Source organism: Melanerpes formicivorus, unplaced genomic scaffold (genome assembly GCF_026170545.1).
Source record: "Melanerpes formicivorus ecotype bairdi unplaced genomic scaffold, bMelFor1.0.p_v2 SCAF_13, whole genome shotgun sequence".
Lineage (NCBI taxonomy): Eukaryota > Metazoa > Chordata > Aves > Piciformes > Picidae > Melanerpes > Melanerpes formicivorus.
Window position 1 is genome coordinate 17,409,717 of NW_027142365.1, and position 16,009 is coordinate 17,425,725.

A 16,009-nucleotide genomic window follows, 5' to 3' on the forward strand; every position below is an offset into this window, starting at 1 on the left:
ATTCAATACCAGGTTGGATGAGGCCTTGGGCAATCCAGTCTAACAGGAGGTGTCCCTGGCTCATGGCAGAGGGGTTGTAACTAGATGATCTTTAAGGTCCCTTCCAGCTCAAACCATTCTACCATTCTATTGTAAGATACTTTGTATTAGCAGAAATCAGGCTTTCACAAAGAGCAGAAAAGATCATCAATTATTTCTGCCCAGTGTATAGCACAGTTGCACACAGGAAGAACCACTTTTAGGACTGCTGCTTTGTGTCTTTTGCTTCACTCATCTCTTCCTCACCTTCACTCACTGAAACAAGCAGCAATTTACTGTAAGATAGCATTAAGTCTATGGTGAAATTAAGAGAGAAAAGTTGTTAGAAGCTTCTGAACCACCCTGCAAACTGCCTGCAGATGGGGAGCATTACACCACTTTTTAAAAGTCAGGATTATAAGGACTTCCTCACCACTGAACTGATCATTTTAAACAAACCCTGCACATGCAGTATGGATGTGAGCTGCATCTAAGCACTGAACACTAGGTGCTGGGAGGCAGCCAGCAGCAGGCTCATTGCAGTAAATTCTCCATGCACTGAACCAGATTCTCAAGTGAGAAGCCTGCTGTATATTGATGATGACAGTACAATAAAGTTTATCCCCACCCCAGAGCTACAAACTGGCAGCAGAGATGACATACCTACCACTGAGACAAGGCAGGCTGTTAACACAAGCCTACCTTGCCCCACCTTCCCCAAGCCTGTGAAAGTTTGACATACATTTTCACTAGTGGCAAAACCAGTTCAGGAGGTTCTCTTCTTCCCTTTACCCCTCCCTTACCAATTTCTCCTTCCACCACTCCCTCAGCTGCTGATCCAGCTGTCTGTAAGGCTGACCCTTAAACCAGTCAGTGAAGTGAAATCAACTTTTTCTCCCTGATATTTTTTATTCCTGTCATATCACTGATGCAATTTAAGCATAATCCCAGCATCAGCTGCATTAGAGGCACAGCACTGCAGCCTAACAAGCAAAGAGACAGCAAACTTCTTTAGCAAATGTGCCATGAAACTGAAAAAAATGCAAATAATGACAGGAGACTAAGCTGCAAGGAACTGACCCAGCCCTTTACACAGTACAGTTAAGCACACTCCAGTTATAAGAGCTCAGTTTCAACTCATTTTGTTTTGTCTTGCACTTCTATTAGGACTTAGGTCCATTAGGTCCTCCCTCATTACTCTTCTGATGGTCACCCAGCAGAGACTGGAAGTGGTCAGAAAGCAGGGGAGGCCCATGCAGAAGGAGAATGAAACACTGTTCTGTCATTGATATAAAGAGTAGAAATAACTAAAAAGAAATAAAGAACATCAAAGTGGAGATTAAAAAAGAGTGGAAGCATCCACTACGGATATCCAGCAGAAAGAAGTTCCAAGACCAGAAGACCAAAACAAGGACAGTAAAGTAGGAAGTAAGCAAATCCACCTTCCTGCATGGAATTAGTTACAGTCCAGTTTGGCTCTATTGCATTGTGGCACCAAGTTTTCTCCCTCAATTTAGTTAAATGCCTATTTCAGCCAGGACTAAGAGTGACCTTAACTAGCAGAAGGTAACACCAGACAAATCGAATTCCTCCAGGCTTTTTGCTTAACCTAACTCTAACAATTTTTCAACTGGAAGTAAAGGCAAGGCCAACCAGAGCAGGGATAAATGTTCCTCAGCTGCTTTCCCAGATGAAAGTCAGACAGCCAACCACCTCAAAGGTGTGGATGGTTGTGGTGGATGCTCTTGCACCTCTCCAGGAGACCTGCAAGCTCAACTGCCTCTCTGAAATGCCTGCAACGCCAGTGCAGGCAGCATGGGGGATAAACTGGAGATCTGTGTGTGGGCACAGGGCCATGATCTCACTGCAGTTACAGACACATGGTGGGATGCTGGTGTGACTGCAATGCTGTCATGGGTGGCTACAGACTGTCTAGGAAAGACAGGACAGCAAGGAAAGGTGGTGGAGTTGCCCCTTACGTAAAATAGCATCTTGAGCTCTGCCTAGGGGAGATGAAGAACAACTGGAGAGCTTATGGGTGAGGAGGGACAAAATGAATCCTCGGCAAGTTCACTGATGATACAAAAATGGAAGGAGTGGCTGACACACCAGAAGGCTGTGCTGTCATTCAGCAGGTTCTCCTCCCCCTCAACTCTGCCCTACTGAGGCCACATCTGAAGTACTGGGTTTAGTTCTGGGCTCCCCAGTTCAAAAGAGACATGGAACTACTGGAGTCCTGCAGAGGCTACAAAAAAAACAACAGGACTGCTGCATCTCTCTTAGGTTCTCCTAAGAGACTGAGACCTGGGGCTGTTTCCCCTGCAGAAGAGCAGCCTTAGAGGGGACCTTCTCAATGCGGATTGTTATCTAAACAGTGGAGCCAAGAGGTTCCTTGAACTTAAGGAGAAATTTCTTTACCTTGAGAGTGCCAAAGCCCTGGAGCAAGCTGCCCATAGAGGTCAAGAAGTCTCCTTCTCTGGAGAGGTGACCCTGTTTTAGCAGGGGGGCTGGACTACATCATCTCCAGAGGTCCCTTCCAACCCCCACCACTCTGTTATTCTGGGAAAGGCATAAAGAAGCTGATTTAATCCAACAGACTACCTTACTCATCTTGAAATGAAGAGAATGAGCACAAGACATGTAGTAGGTAGGGAAGATAAACAAGAACAAGACTATACAAGTCAAAAAGGAGTAAAAAAAGATAACAGTTGGAACATAGCACTGTTTTTCCCTCAGGGTTCCGTGAATTTGGAGCAAGTTTCATACTGCATCATCTGCAGACGTACATTATATGCTATCTCTTGTAAAGGAAACAAAGGTCAAAGAGCTCTTGTGCAAGTGATTTACCCAATTCTGCTCCAAGCTGGGCCAGCAAAACCATTCACCTGAATAACAACTGTCAGCCAAGTGAAGTCCTGCAGGACTGAATTCCCAGCATTGCAATGAGGCAATAAACTGTGCATCTCAGTATGACCTGTTAATCTAACCACCACAAGATCCACAGCAGATTAAATAGACCACAGTTCCCCCAAGTTAGCTGAGGAGCCAGGCTGCAATTCCAGCTGACCTGCCTTCAGGCTCACTTTATGCTAACATAAGTGCGCACTGCTGCCAGAATATCATCACTGGCCGTCCCCTGCTGTGTACTTTCTCCTGCTGCCCTTGCTCTGGAAAGGGCATTCATGTGACCCCACAGAAATCCTAATCAAACTACAAATTAAACACTTTCTTCTCAGCCAGATTGCTTCTTAATGCCATCTTTCAGAAGGCTGCAGAAACAACAGTGCCAGATAAAAAAGCCTCACGGGAGCACAGACAGGGAGTAAGGCAAGGATACAACCGTTCTGCTCAGGAGGTGGCATCAGCTATGCTGCCTACGACTGAGGCTGGAATTACAACCAAGGGCCTAACAAAACAATAAATACCCAACACACAACTAACCCCCACACACTCCCACACACCAGAAAGAAAAAAGCAAACCAAACAAAACCAAAACAAACCACACCCCACGCCTGGAAGAAGCTACGTGCAACTCAGCAGTAAATGGGACATTTTTCTTGGGCCCAGAGTCAAGCACGTTAGGCCAGCTGACATTCCTCTGGACAAGATCGTTTTTAACCAGCATCAGGCCAGCTGACATTCCTCTGGACAGCATCTTTTTTAACCAGCATCAGTCACACACACAAACTGTTTAGTTCACAAGTGGCTTTCCCCTCCCAAGCTGTACTATACTCAGCAGGACACTCACACCTCCAGAGCAGGGGTAATGTTTTATCCAAAGTACATTCTGATGACAGAATTTGTTTCGGATTGCTTGACAAGAGAGAAAAATAAAGCAAAAACAAAACCGAAACACACAGCAGCATTTAACTGAAAGGGCATAGCTTTGAGAGACTGCAATACACGGCCCTGGAAGTTACAAACAACAAACCAGTAAGCTACACAAAATGAGCATCACACTTCTTGAAACCTGACACTCCATCGCCTTCAATCCTCTCACCAACAGGAGTTTAAACCTGACAGACAAAACATTTTATTCTGCTGCTTCTGTTAACCATTAACCCAACAGCAAAGGGGTTAAATCTGTCTGGGTTTGTTGTGAGTTGTTGTTCACATTTGAGTAAAAATAAACCCTAAACACACTCCATCAAATCCTTGTTACTTTAAAATTAACCTAGGAGGAGGGAACTGCCAAGCAGAAGTCATGGCATTGCTTTACTTCTGAATTTCCTTCCAAATAGCTGTATTTCCCCATCCTGTAGATTCTGAACATGCTAGAAAGTCTTATATCCTACTACTTCAGATTACTGGGTTAAAAATGGTTTAGAAGGGTAAAGACATCCACATGAGTAGTTATTTCATGTAAGATAATTTAATGCTGTCAGGCACACATCCATTGCTGTCAAAAAATAGTAATAATGGGGAGGAAATGAGGGGAAAAAAAGCTATCTAGAAAAGGGCTCTGGATACAAAGCTGATCACAAATCATGTCTGGAGTTTCAGTCACACCAATGCTGCACATGCATCATCCTCACTACACCTATCTAGTCGAGGTTCTTGACTCACTTCTGGATGAAAACACTCTCTTCTAAGCTCAAAACACTTTTAGCTATTCCTTAGAATGACAGAATTATTGCAGTTGGAAAACACCTCTAAGATCACCAAGTCCGACCATCAAACTAACACTTCCCCTACACCATTTATCTTCCTTCTCCTCCCATGGGTGTCAAATTAGTATTCCATCTTCTCCAGAGAGAAGTCTTACATTTTCTCATCTTCCTTTTATACTTTTCTTTCCATGGCCCACTTTCCCCTGGTGTTTTGGCCCCTTTTTTTTGAGGGGTGGGGGGGAAAAAAAGTGCTCTTAAAAGCCCACCACATTTTCAGTAGTATCTTTCCAATGTTTGTAAGAAAAACTCTGCTTTCCCTCTACTAAACCTGGGGAAAAAATAAGGTCATTTTAGGGGTCAATTTGTGTCAGACCCAGGTAAATATGATGCCAAACAATCAGTGTAAACATAGCACAATACTACAGAGACTCTTACAGAAAAAAAACATTAAGTACACCACAGACAATTAGATGACATTTAAGAGAAAATCTAACTCAAATTCACCGAGAGAGCATCTACAGAAGGACAAACAAATGCCTTGGAGCCTACAAGGAAAGTTTTACAAGATTAAACCACCAGGAAGAGAAAAACCCAGATATATTTACAGAGTGGGGCAAACCAGCACACTGGGAATTTAGATTTTGGCATAAACTAACAGTAGATGAGAACTCCGAGGCTGTTAGCACAGAAAGTAGCCCAGCAACAGGATGCGTACCAGACTGACCATGTCTACATCTGGTGGCAATAACTTAGTCCAGCCCCCAGAAGCCAGTGACATCTCATCTTTCCATTCACCCTTTCAAACCATCTTAGAATCACAGAATCATTTCAGGTGGAAAAGACCAGTAAGATCACCAGGTCCAACCATTCTCTAACTCTTCCATGGCTGGGGCTAAGCCATGTCCCTCAGCACCACATCTCTGCCCCTTTGAAACAGCTCCAGGGATGGGGATTCAGCCACCTCCCTGGGCAGCCTGTGCCAGTGGCTGAGAACCCTGTCAGTCAAAAAGTTTCCTCTAATCTCCAACCTAAAATCTTCCCTGGTGCAGCCTGAATCCATTTCCTCTCATCCTATCACCTGTCACTGGGGAGAGGAGACCAACCCTACCTGACTCAAACCTCCTTTGTTCAGGGAGTTGTAGAGAGCAATGAGGTTTCCCTTCAGCCACCTCTTCTCAGCACTAAACAACCCCAGTTTCCTCAGCTGCTGTTCACCAGACCTGCTCTCCAAACCCTTCACCAGCTTTGTTGCCATTTTCTGGACCTGCTCCAGCCCCTCAATGCCTTCCAAGATAGCCTGCAACCATGCAAGTATTTGAAGAAGTCAGTAATTAGCTAAGTACACCATTTTTCAACCAAGGTATCTGAAGAGAGGCAAACTAAAGTTCCAGTGTTTCCAGACCAAGATTTGCACCAGACTCCAGTATTTATGAGCCACAATGAAGAACCAACAGGAATCAGATCTTCTGCCACTTTCCAGAATCCCCAACTGGCTGACACCACTAATAGAGCAAACGAACGCAGGCTGTCAGTACTGCTCTCGGAAAGTGCTATGTTCTGCAACTTGACAACTTAAGGAATTAAGTCATCTCCATCTTCAAATAATCATTTCTTGATGCTGACAAATTTGCCAAATCCCTGCCCCATCTCTATTCAGTCAGCTGTCCCAGGAGAAGGAGAAAAGTTTTTTTTTAAAGCAGACAGTTGACAAGTAAAAGAAAAACAGACTGACTACCTGAAGCATTTTGGGTCTTATACCTGGATAAATTAAAGACACTCGACCTAGCTCTCCTTATCAAGGCATCAGATGAAAATATATGCAGATTCAGTTAGCTCTGTCAAAAAAATCTACTACAGATAATAAATTTACAGACTATGACAAGAAGATTAGAGGCACTCAACGTGCAAATCAGCATTCTTCCAAGGCCATCCAGTAAGTACTACAGGTGACATTTAGTCATACTTTCACTCAGTACATGCATGGCAACTAGAGAGAGAATGCAGAGTGCACAATGCAACACAGTGATGACACACAGCAGGTAGCAAACCCCAGCCACTCCAGCTTCACAAATTCAAAGCCATAAATCTCCCACTGTATATTTAGGACTAGTAAGTCCTGCTAGATGTTCCAGAGTTCCAAATTATCAGCATACACAATTGTTAATGAGAAGCATTAGAAGACTATGAGAAGGCTATGGAGGGCCACAATGATAACCACAGTGCTGGAGCACCTCTGCTATGAAGACAGGCTGAGAGGGTTAGGGTTGTTCAGTCTGGAAAAGAGATGACTTCCATGAAGACCTTGGAACAGCCTTCCAGTATTTGAAAGGGACTACAGGACAACTGGAGAGGGACTTTCTACAAAGGTTGGTAGTGACAGGACAAGGGGTAATGGCTTCAAACTGGAAGAAGCTTGATTTAGATTAAACATAAGGAAGAAGTTCTTCCCTATAAGGGTGGTGAGACACTGGAACAAATTGCTCAGTGAGGTTGTGAAGGCTCCAAACCCTGTAAGTGTTCAAAACCAGGATGGATGAGGCCTTGAAAAACCTGGTCTAGCAGGAGGTGTCCCTGCCCATGGTAGGGGTTGGAACTAGATGATCTTTAAGGTCCCTTCCAACCCAAACCATTCTATGAAACACACATACATGTTCAGAGACACCACTTCCACTAGATTCATCTGAGATCCTGGTGAATGCTATCGCTAACCTTATGTGGCTGACTCCACATGGAGTCACAGCTCCCTCAAGACATTCCCTGGGACTAAAATCCAGGTGTCTTTACTAGACAAGCCACAGTGTTGCATGAATGTGCCAGCTCATTCCTGGGCCAGTGCTCCATACAATTTCCTAAGCCACCCTGTCAAAAACAAACAGAAAAAATACCAAGGGGAAAAACCTACCAGCCTTATGAGGTTAGAGGAATCTGCACTAAGACCAGACTGAATCTTCCAGAAGCAATGACAAGCTGATAATAGCCATACTCCAATGAAGCAGATCAATAGCATATTAACTCCCTTGCAATGTAAGCCATCTAACTTCACATGTACAAGCTGAGGTGTGCTTCAGGTAGTAAAAATTCCTAGGATTCATAACACTGACATTCAGTACTGAGATCTCCTGGTCCCTCTGAACTGAGTTGAATTCACTAGGACCGGCCTTTAAGTGTGATCAAGCTAACTGTTAGTGGAAATGCTGTATGCCTGAGCTGCCTGCTATCTCCATCACATGGATTAAGCCAGCTCCTTCATGATAAACTTGAATACTAAAAGCTCGCAGTAAACCATAAGCACATTGTCTATTCATACCCTGCTACATACATAATTGAAGTAAACCATAAGCACACTGTCTATTTATACCCTGCTACATACATAATTAAACCATTCTTAAAATAAGATCATCAAGAAAGATGTTTGGCACATGATGGGATGAGGGGGCAAGAAAAGCTTTTTGGAACAACAGTTGTGCTACAATTCCTAAACTTAGCATCTCTGGTCTCTCTTTGGATACCAGCACTACTAGTCCAAAATACACACACCATCTAACTTCCCAATATAGGACCCAAAGTCCCTTACCCACTATCCCACGTGTACATCCTCACACAGACTCAAATATTACTTCTTCTTACATCAACATATATCTGCTCTGCTTTCTGACAGAGTTCAGGTACAGCTGAAGACGTCAAAAGGGCAGGGCAATAGCAGCTGGTACTGACAGAGGAAAAACTGGGAGTCATTGCTACCCACCTAGAAGAGCTTCATATTGCAAGCTCACCACAAGTCAGCTGAAACAAAATAGGTGATTTAGGGAAAGCTAAGGCTTTTCCAGCACTAGCTAAAAACATACACACTGAGAGTAAAAAGTGCATGATTATAAGGTAAGTCAAATTACCATCAGACACCTCAATATGTCTACTATTAACACTCCAGGTTAAAAAATAAATGAAATCACAGTTTTGCTCACACACACAAAACCATGACCCTGCTAGAGTCAAGACTCATGATTTGGCAGGCACAGGACAGTGCTTTCCAACTAGAAGTTGACCATTCAAAATCCAAGCTACTGGCTCCTACCTCACTATCAACAATGCAGAAGTCAGCCAGCCAGGAGGTTTGGGTGGCTGCAAAACATCAGCCACTGCTTTCACTGACAAGCAGCATAGCAAATGTTAGAGTGCAGCAGTTCAAAGCAACTGCTCTAACCTGTTGTGAAGCCAAGTTCTCTGCTCACCCAACTACATGAGTTACACACTGTTGAGTTATTGCTCCTGGGTTATGAGCTCCATGCTCTATTTCTTTCAGTTGTGAAAGCAAGACTAACATTAGGGCAAGCAATTAACCCTTGTCTCTTATCAGAATGGGTTGATTTGTCCAGTAACTGCAGCTTAAAAAAAGAAAACACAAAACAACAAAAACCACACAATGCAAACAGCATCAGCAGGGAAAAATACACCTTGAGTGCAAGACTCAGGCATTTTTAAAGATTAAAAATAAGTCAGTAGAAACATGTCATATGGTTATTTAATTCTGATTTTTTTTGTTCCTAAAGTCTAACACAAAAACTAAGCTTTGGTCTCCTACAGTGATGATAAGGAGGTTTGCTTTTGCAATCATGTACATTAGAACTTCTGTCTGGTAAACCAGTTACACTGAAGCTTCAGTTCTCACCCTGAAGCCAGAGCTTCATTTTAGTTTCTGAATGTTAAGGGCTGCTTCAAGACACCTGAGAGACAGTCACTGTGTTTCTAACTCACTAAACTTCAACTGTCAGCAACCTGTTCTCTCTCACGTGCAGTTAGACTCAAGAACCACTTAAAGCTACACTGCATTACACACAGGAAAGATTTTCATTTTCAAAACAAGACCACTTAGCAGCTTGTTGAACTGTACCATAAACAGACTCTGTGAGGTGTAAACATGAACAGAACATACAGTTAAGTTCATCACTATTTCTTCTTCAAACAGCACAGAAAAGCACTATAACACCTATTGAAGCTATTCCCTCTGGTAAACTCAAGAGGCTATTAGAAGGCAGCAAGACATCTTGTATTAGCTCAGGAATAACTATATCTTAAATCCTGATGAGAATTGCCTATCACACACCAGAAGAATCCACCTCCTAGCCACCATCTCTTTTCACATGTCTCTGTATTTTGAACTTTGCTGTCACACTGTGTATCTCAAACTCAGCAACATTAAAACGCACTGCTCTCAAAACTTGCTATCGCTGATGGTCTTCCCAGCACAAAAAGGACCCAGCCTTTCTCTAGCAAGTGTGGTGGGTTTGTTGTTCTGTTGTCAAGTACTTGGAGAGCACATGGAAATCAATTTCTTCTCCCTCCCACCAGCAAGTCTGCTTTGGGAGGAGTAACAAAGTCAGAGTTACAAACGTTAGCGGCAAGTTGGGACAAAGCAGAGGAACAAGATTCTTCAGCCCTGTGCCAAAATTCACACCTACCATTTCTCTAGTACTTTGTATTAGGAAAGGAAATAGGTGCAGCAAACAGCTCATGTAAACACTCTGCCTCTCACTGATAATAACTGAAAATTTGGCCTGAGGCTCTTCCACTTGTTGCTAGTAACAATTTGATCACTGCCCTACGATGCTGCACCACCTTCTCTTCCAACTTTCATATGAAAAGTATTTTCAGAGGCAAAGGAACAGTTTTGTCTTTCTACATACTCTCACTTCATCTTTTGCTGGAAGACAAGCTGAAAAGTGCTAAGTAGTGAGAGTCACAATTCCCTTTTCCTAAAAATGCCTGATATCATGCAGCCTGATCTAGTAACAGTATCACACAGTATCACGCAGGTTGGAAGTGACCTCAAGGATCATGGAGTCCAACCTGTCACCACAGACCTCATGACTAGACCATGGCACCAAGTGCCACGTCCAATCCTGAGCTAATATAACATACAAGTCTGACCAAAAATAACTTCATGGCTTCAAGAGAGGGGGGGTAAAAAAAAAGCACTGGAGTTTTCTGTTGTTGTTCAGAATGATTACCTGAATCCCCTACCATAAAACAATTAAAAGAGAAAAAAAAAATTATGATTCTGAAATTAAGAACACTACTTATTGGGGAAGTGTGAAGTGTTCCTAGACTGAAGCTTTCAACTGGCAATCTAAAGTTGCTGTTAATTTGACACAGATTTTTTCTCCCCCTACCTAAGTATGCAAGTTTTAAACTGACAAAATTACACAAAACCTGTGTCACAGGTAAAACAAAATCATCTTTGAAGCAGCTAGGAGGGGAACTAAAAAATTATTCCAACACACACCCTGCAGAATTACCAGAATACTCAGAGACAGTGACATATTTCCACTGAAAAGAGATGAACCATATTCCCTCTAAATGGCATTTAGATGGAATTAGGACAAAAAGGCAAGCTATTTTCTCCTATTACTGAAATACCTGAGTAAACATTACCCACACAAGCACTGTAACTGTCATTACTTAATAAACAAAGCACATACCACTCTGGCTGCTCTTTCCTGAGATTCACACTTCCTGCAAAACCAAGGTCCAGTGGGTACTTGAACAATTCCATAGCAAGCTGTTTGGAACAAGACAAAACATTTCAGCAAACATAAGCAGCACTACCAATATGACTATCACAATACAATACATAAAAAAAGCTTAGCATTAATCAAATATCATTTTAGTAAGTCAAATGGACATCTCCACATTGCACATCAAGTCCTATTGCAATGGCAATAGAAATTAAGTACAAGCAGCTTCCACTTCAGCATCTATGTAAAATCTGAGAAATAAATACTTATTAGGAAGTAATATAACCACTTAAAAGCAGGAATGTTTCATAGTTGATCCATTTTGCTGTTTCTTTACCAGTGAAACAGGTAAAACTTCATAACAACAAACACTCACCATTTGCAGTAAAGCCTTTAAGAGAAAAATGGAAGCAACCAACAAATTTGAGTTGGTCACAAAACATTCATACACTTAGCTAGTATCAAGTTCTCTTCATGGTCTTAAGTTGCAAATAAAATGAACAAAGATATCAAAGTTTACTTTGGCCCCCCTGAAAATTCACCTGGAGCTGTAAATACAAACTGAAGATCAGGGCTAGTTTAGTTGCAGCTATAGCCAGGCTGCAACATAAATCTGGAGGAAAAAGGTCTTAAAACATGCAGATTTCTCTGTAAGGCTCTCATCTGTACTTTTTTCATATATATTGAACAAGACTGTGGTAAGAAACTCCCCAGATAAAGCATTTACTTCTTTGTCGTTATTTTTTCCTATTTGAAATGCACAGGTATGGAAACTAAGAACTGCTGAGGGAACACAAATACAAGAACACAAGTGCTGAGAGTACATCCTAGTATCTGTATGGGTTTAGCAACTAGTAACAGTCAAAAGGTCCAATATTTTCCTCAAAATATAATCTTGAATTTGACATCATACCTTGGTGTCTCACTTTCCAACAAACACGTTATTTAAATAGGAAAATCTGGGGTTAGTGTGTAACCAAAAAAAAAAAAAGGAACTATAAATAATATATACACAAAAAGCAGTGAGTTTGTGTTAGTTTGAAATAACTACAGTAATGCAACAGTATTATAACAAACATCTAGCTAATACACCTTTCCTCTGTGAAGGAAAGTCAATGAAATCATTTTCTATTATACACATAGAAGTAGTCATACCAAGACTACATGCTGACAAGTACTGACAGACCAAAGCCCTTTCTGCTGTACAATAGTTTCTTAACATGAGAAAGATGCTATCACCCAGAGAAGTTGTGGAGGCTCCAAGCATGGAAGTCTTCAAAGCCAGGCTGGATTGGCCTTGAGCAACCTGGTCTAGCAGGTGGTCTCCCTGCCTAAGGAAGGGGGTTGGAACTAGATGATCTTTAAGGTCCCTTCCAACTGAAGCCATTCTATGATTCTATGAAAAAGCATCTTGTTTCCATTAACCACAGATAATGGGGACCTGGACTGCCTCTTTAGCAATTAAGAAGGGAAATTTAAATGTGCAATCACACCTTCAGATTAGCAAGAGCTAGTGCAGACTAAGGAACTAATTGCAGAATGCAACTCAGGGGCAGGGCTGGCAATGAGATCCAAAGGCAACAGAAGTTGGGCAAAGACCAAAGAGAGCTTTTGTCTTTGCTAACATAACAGAATACAACTAGACCCTAAGAACCCACCACAGCTCTGTGCTCTGACACACTGTGATATCTTTTGAGTTCCACAACTTCTTTTGCTTTATATTTCCACTACTACACAAAGCTTCTTTAAACACATGGAGATTCCGTCCTCCACAGCTTGGCAATGACTAAACTCTTAAGAAGAGCTTTCCTCTGAAGTAAAAATCATTATAGTAACAAAAAAAAATATGCAGTTAATAGTGTCTCATAAGAAATACCACTGCCTGAACTTCAAACTAGTGGCTTTAACCATAAAGACTACGACTTTTACTACAGAAAGCCTACAAAAAGAGTACACATGCTTCCTCCACCACCTTCATGCATAGGAGGAATAAAATGGAAAACATCAAGCATTAGTGACAGTAAATCAAAACATGCAGTTCCTCTCTTCTCAGGACATCCACACAGCATCTGGATTTAGCATCTGAACACTTCCTGCCAGATTCAAATTCAGATTTGGACTTGACCTTAAAAAAAAGGTTCAATATTCTTGTATCCAATTTACTGAAGTCTATCTCTGTATCAGGAATACTTCCCAAGTTGGACTTTGGTCCATTATTTCAGCTCCAGCTGCTGCTGTGGTTAAATTCTTTCACTGAAAATACTAGCATAACTCTAGATGCAAAGGGAAATGCCCAAGACAATGCAAAAGTATTAGCTGCTTCAGGTACTACTTCTAAAAGTAATCATATTTTAGTACTCTTTCCCATGATCCTATGATTCCACAAAAGCAGAGTTAACTTGCTGGTTAACAACACTCAGCTCTTAATGAAAATTACTCAAGACCAGACTAATTTCACAGATCTTGTCATCTCTCTTCTGCATTCAATCCAACAAGAATAACTGAATTCTTTCTCAGATCTCCTTAAACTAGTATCATTTCTCATGACTTCTTGTTAGCTTACAAAGGAGTATACACCTGAAACAGTTATTCTATCATCTTCTAGACAATTTAAGAGCAAGTGTGTCTCAGTCACACATTAGTAGTGTTTTCACATGCATTAAGCATTCAGACTGATGAACTGGATTTAGGATTTTCTGTCTCCTCACCACCTAGAATGAGTCAATGAGCCAGCCACGGAGTTCATATGGCTGCTCAGGAGTCGGAACAGAAAAGCTACTGTCCTATTCCTTATCGCTGCCACCATAAAGCAAAAGTCATCACAACTTCCTTTCTTACAGTGTAAGCAGCAGAATCCAGTCTCTCCCTCAGCTCTCACAATAGTCACCGCACTGACAGAAACAAGACAGTCACACGGAGAGGGAATGCGACAGCTCTTGAACCGAGCTGGAAACCAACCAACCAGCCTCCACTAATCCTAACAAATCCAGCATCAGCCATTCCGACTAACACCCTCCCCCTGCAGAACCACAACAGGAAGTCTCTTCATCTACCAGGAAACGTAAACCAAATGACATTCAAGGAAAGGCAGGCAGAAGGAGAAATCACATGACAACTAAGTCTTTCCTACACACTGCTCTCTCGCAGTGCTAAACTCTCCTGGCCCGCTGGCTACCCCTCAAATACATTTTTCTAACTTGGGAAAGGCATGGACAATATGGATCGAGTAGAGGAAGAAAGAAATGCATCAACAACTGCCACAACAGAGATTAACAAGAAGTTCAGCAAATGAGGAAAGGGGTTTTTAGTAGTCTTTGGGCTGCTGCCGTTGAGGCTGTTAACAGTGTACAATGGCAGACTGGGAAGCACAGACACAGAAAAAGCAGGAAAAGAGGAGGGGGAAATCAAAAATAGAAGGGTTTTTTTTTCCTCTTTCTCGTAGCCATCATATAGTAAGTCATAATACAGCAAGTCTCAAATGGAGAAAAAGACAGATTAGTAGGCTGGAGGATGGGATGACAGGGCAGGACAGGGCAGACCAGAAAGCACGTGGCCCTAGAAACAGGGAAACAGGCTTCATGGGTGACAAGGAGTTGGACGCGGGAAGCCAGAGAAGGGGGGGTGGAATAGCCAAGAAGGCCAGGGAGGAGGAGGGGGCAAGGCCCAAGAGAGGGAGATAGGGAACGCTAAGAAGGAAGTAGCGAAGCGAGGGACTTGAGCAGGTGAGCTGGCACTCGCCTGCCTACTCACCTTGATGCACTGCGACATTGCAGCCATGCCCGTCGCAGTAGACAAGCGGGTTCTCGGCCCAGCCCCTCTCGTCGGAGCACACGCAGCAGCCGCCGATCATCTCCTTCATGCTATTGGAGAACTCGCCCTCCAGTGACACAGGCAGCAGCAACGGCTCGCTAGAGACCATCTAAGGGTTAAAAACACCGTCGTCAACACCACCCACGCACACCGCACGCTCTACCCCCTGCCTGCCCCCCTCCCCCGGCGGTGTCTCCCCTCAGTCACTCAGCCGCCGCCGCCGCCACTGCCGCCACGGCAATGATTTAGGGCCCATGACCGCTGGCTGAAAGCCTCTGCTCGCCCCCGCCCGACCGACCGGCCAGGCCGTTTCAATCACGCAAAGCAGGCAAGCAGGCAGGGGCGGCCCGGCGGCAGCACACTGAGGAAGACACCCCGCAAGCAGAGGCAGACAGGCGAGGGGAGTGGGGCCGGCGCGCAGGCGCAGTGCGCGCCCCCGCGGGGCAGGCCCGGGCCCGGGCCTCCTCGCGATGCTTCAAGAGCCGCCCCACGGAACGCGCGCGCCGGCTAAGCGCGCGCGCCGCTACCCTCTCCCCTCCTCCTCCTCCTTCTCCCAACGGCCCCAATGGCCGCGCCCAGAGAGCGTGCGCGAGCGCGCGGCCCCCGCCAGCCCCTCGCCTCGCCCCCGCGCGGCCCGGAAGAGCTGCCGGGCACCTGATGGCGCGCCCCAGCCGCGCCCCAGCCCCCGCTCGGGCACCCACCTCGAGCTGTTGCTGCTCTTCGGCCCCTGGGCGAGACATGTCACATACACAACCCTGCCTGCCCCACACACACAGAGGGCCCTCGGCCGACCTAACCCTTAGGCGCCCCGTGTCGAGGAGCACTGCCCGTGTGAAATCGCCTCCCCACCCCAGCACCGGAGAGCTGTGGCCGGGCTGGTTGCTGCCCCCCCTCCCCTCGGGCAGCGGGGGGAGGCGGCGGACATGCGCCCCGCTCCCGCCCGCGCTGTCACTCTGCTCGTGCCCCCGTCAGGAAGGCTGCTGGGCTCGCCCGTTCCCGCCCTGCTCCCTCCCCGCAGAAATCATTTTTACTATCTTGTTTATTTTCCCCCTGATGTGG

General features: G+C 44.2%; 1 protein-coding gene across 3 annotated transcripts in view; it reads right to left on the minus strand.

Annotated features, from left to right (window-relative positions):
• Positions 1-15,701, minus strand: part of MLLT10 (MLLT10 histone lysine methyltransferase DOT1L cofactor) — a 125,429-nt gene extending 109,728 nt beyond the window's left edge. Inside the window, exons 1-3 of one of the 3 annotated variants that reach the window (XM_068146337.1) lie at positions 15,652-15,701; positions 14,891-15,059; positions 11,105-11,184 (exon numbers count right to left, since the gene is read on the minus strand). In XM_068146337.1, coding sequence (XP_068002438.1) covers positions 11,105-11,184; positions 14,891-15,059; positions 15,652-15,690 — 288 coding nt within the window. In that variant the 5' untranslated portion in view covers positions 15,691-15,701. Of the gene's footprint in view, positions 1-11,104; positions 11,185-14,890; positions 15,060-15,651 lie in introns of those variants that run through there. The other 2 variants (XM_068146338.1, XM_068146340.1) reach the window with 2 other exon arrangements.
• Between the last annotated feature and the right edge of the window lie 308 nt (positions 15,702-16,009).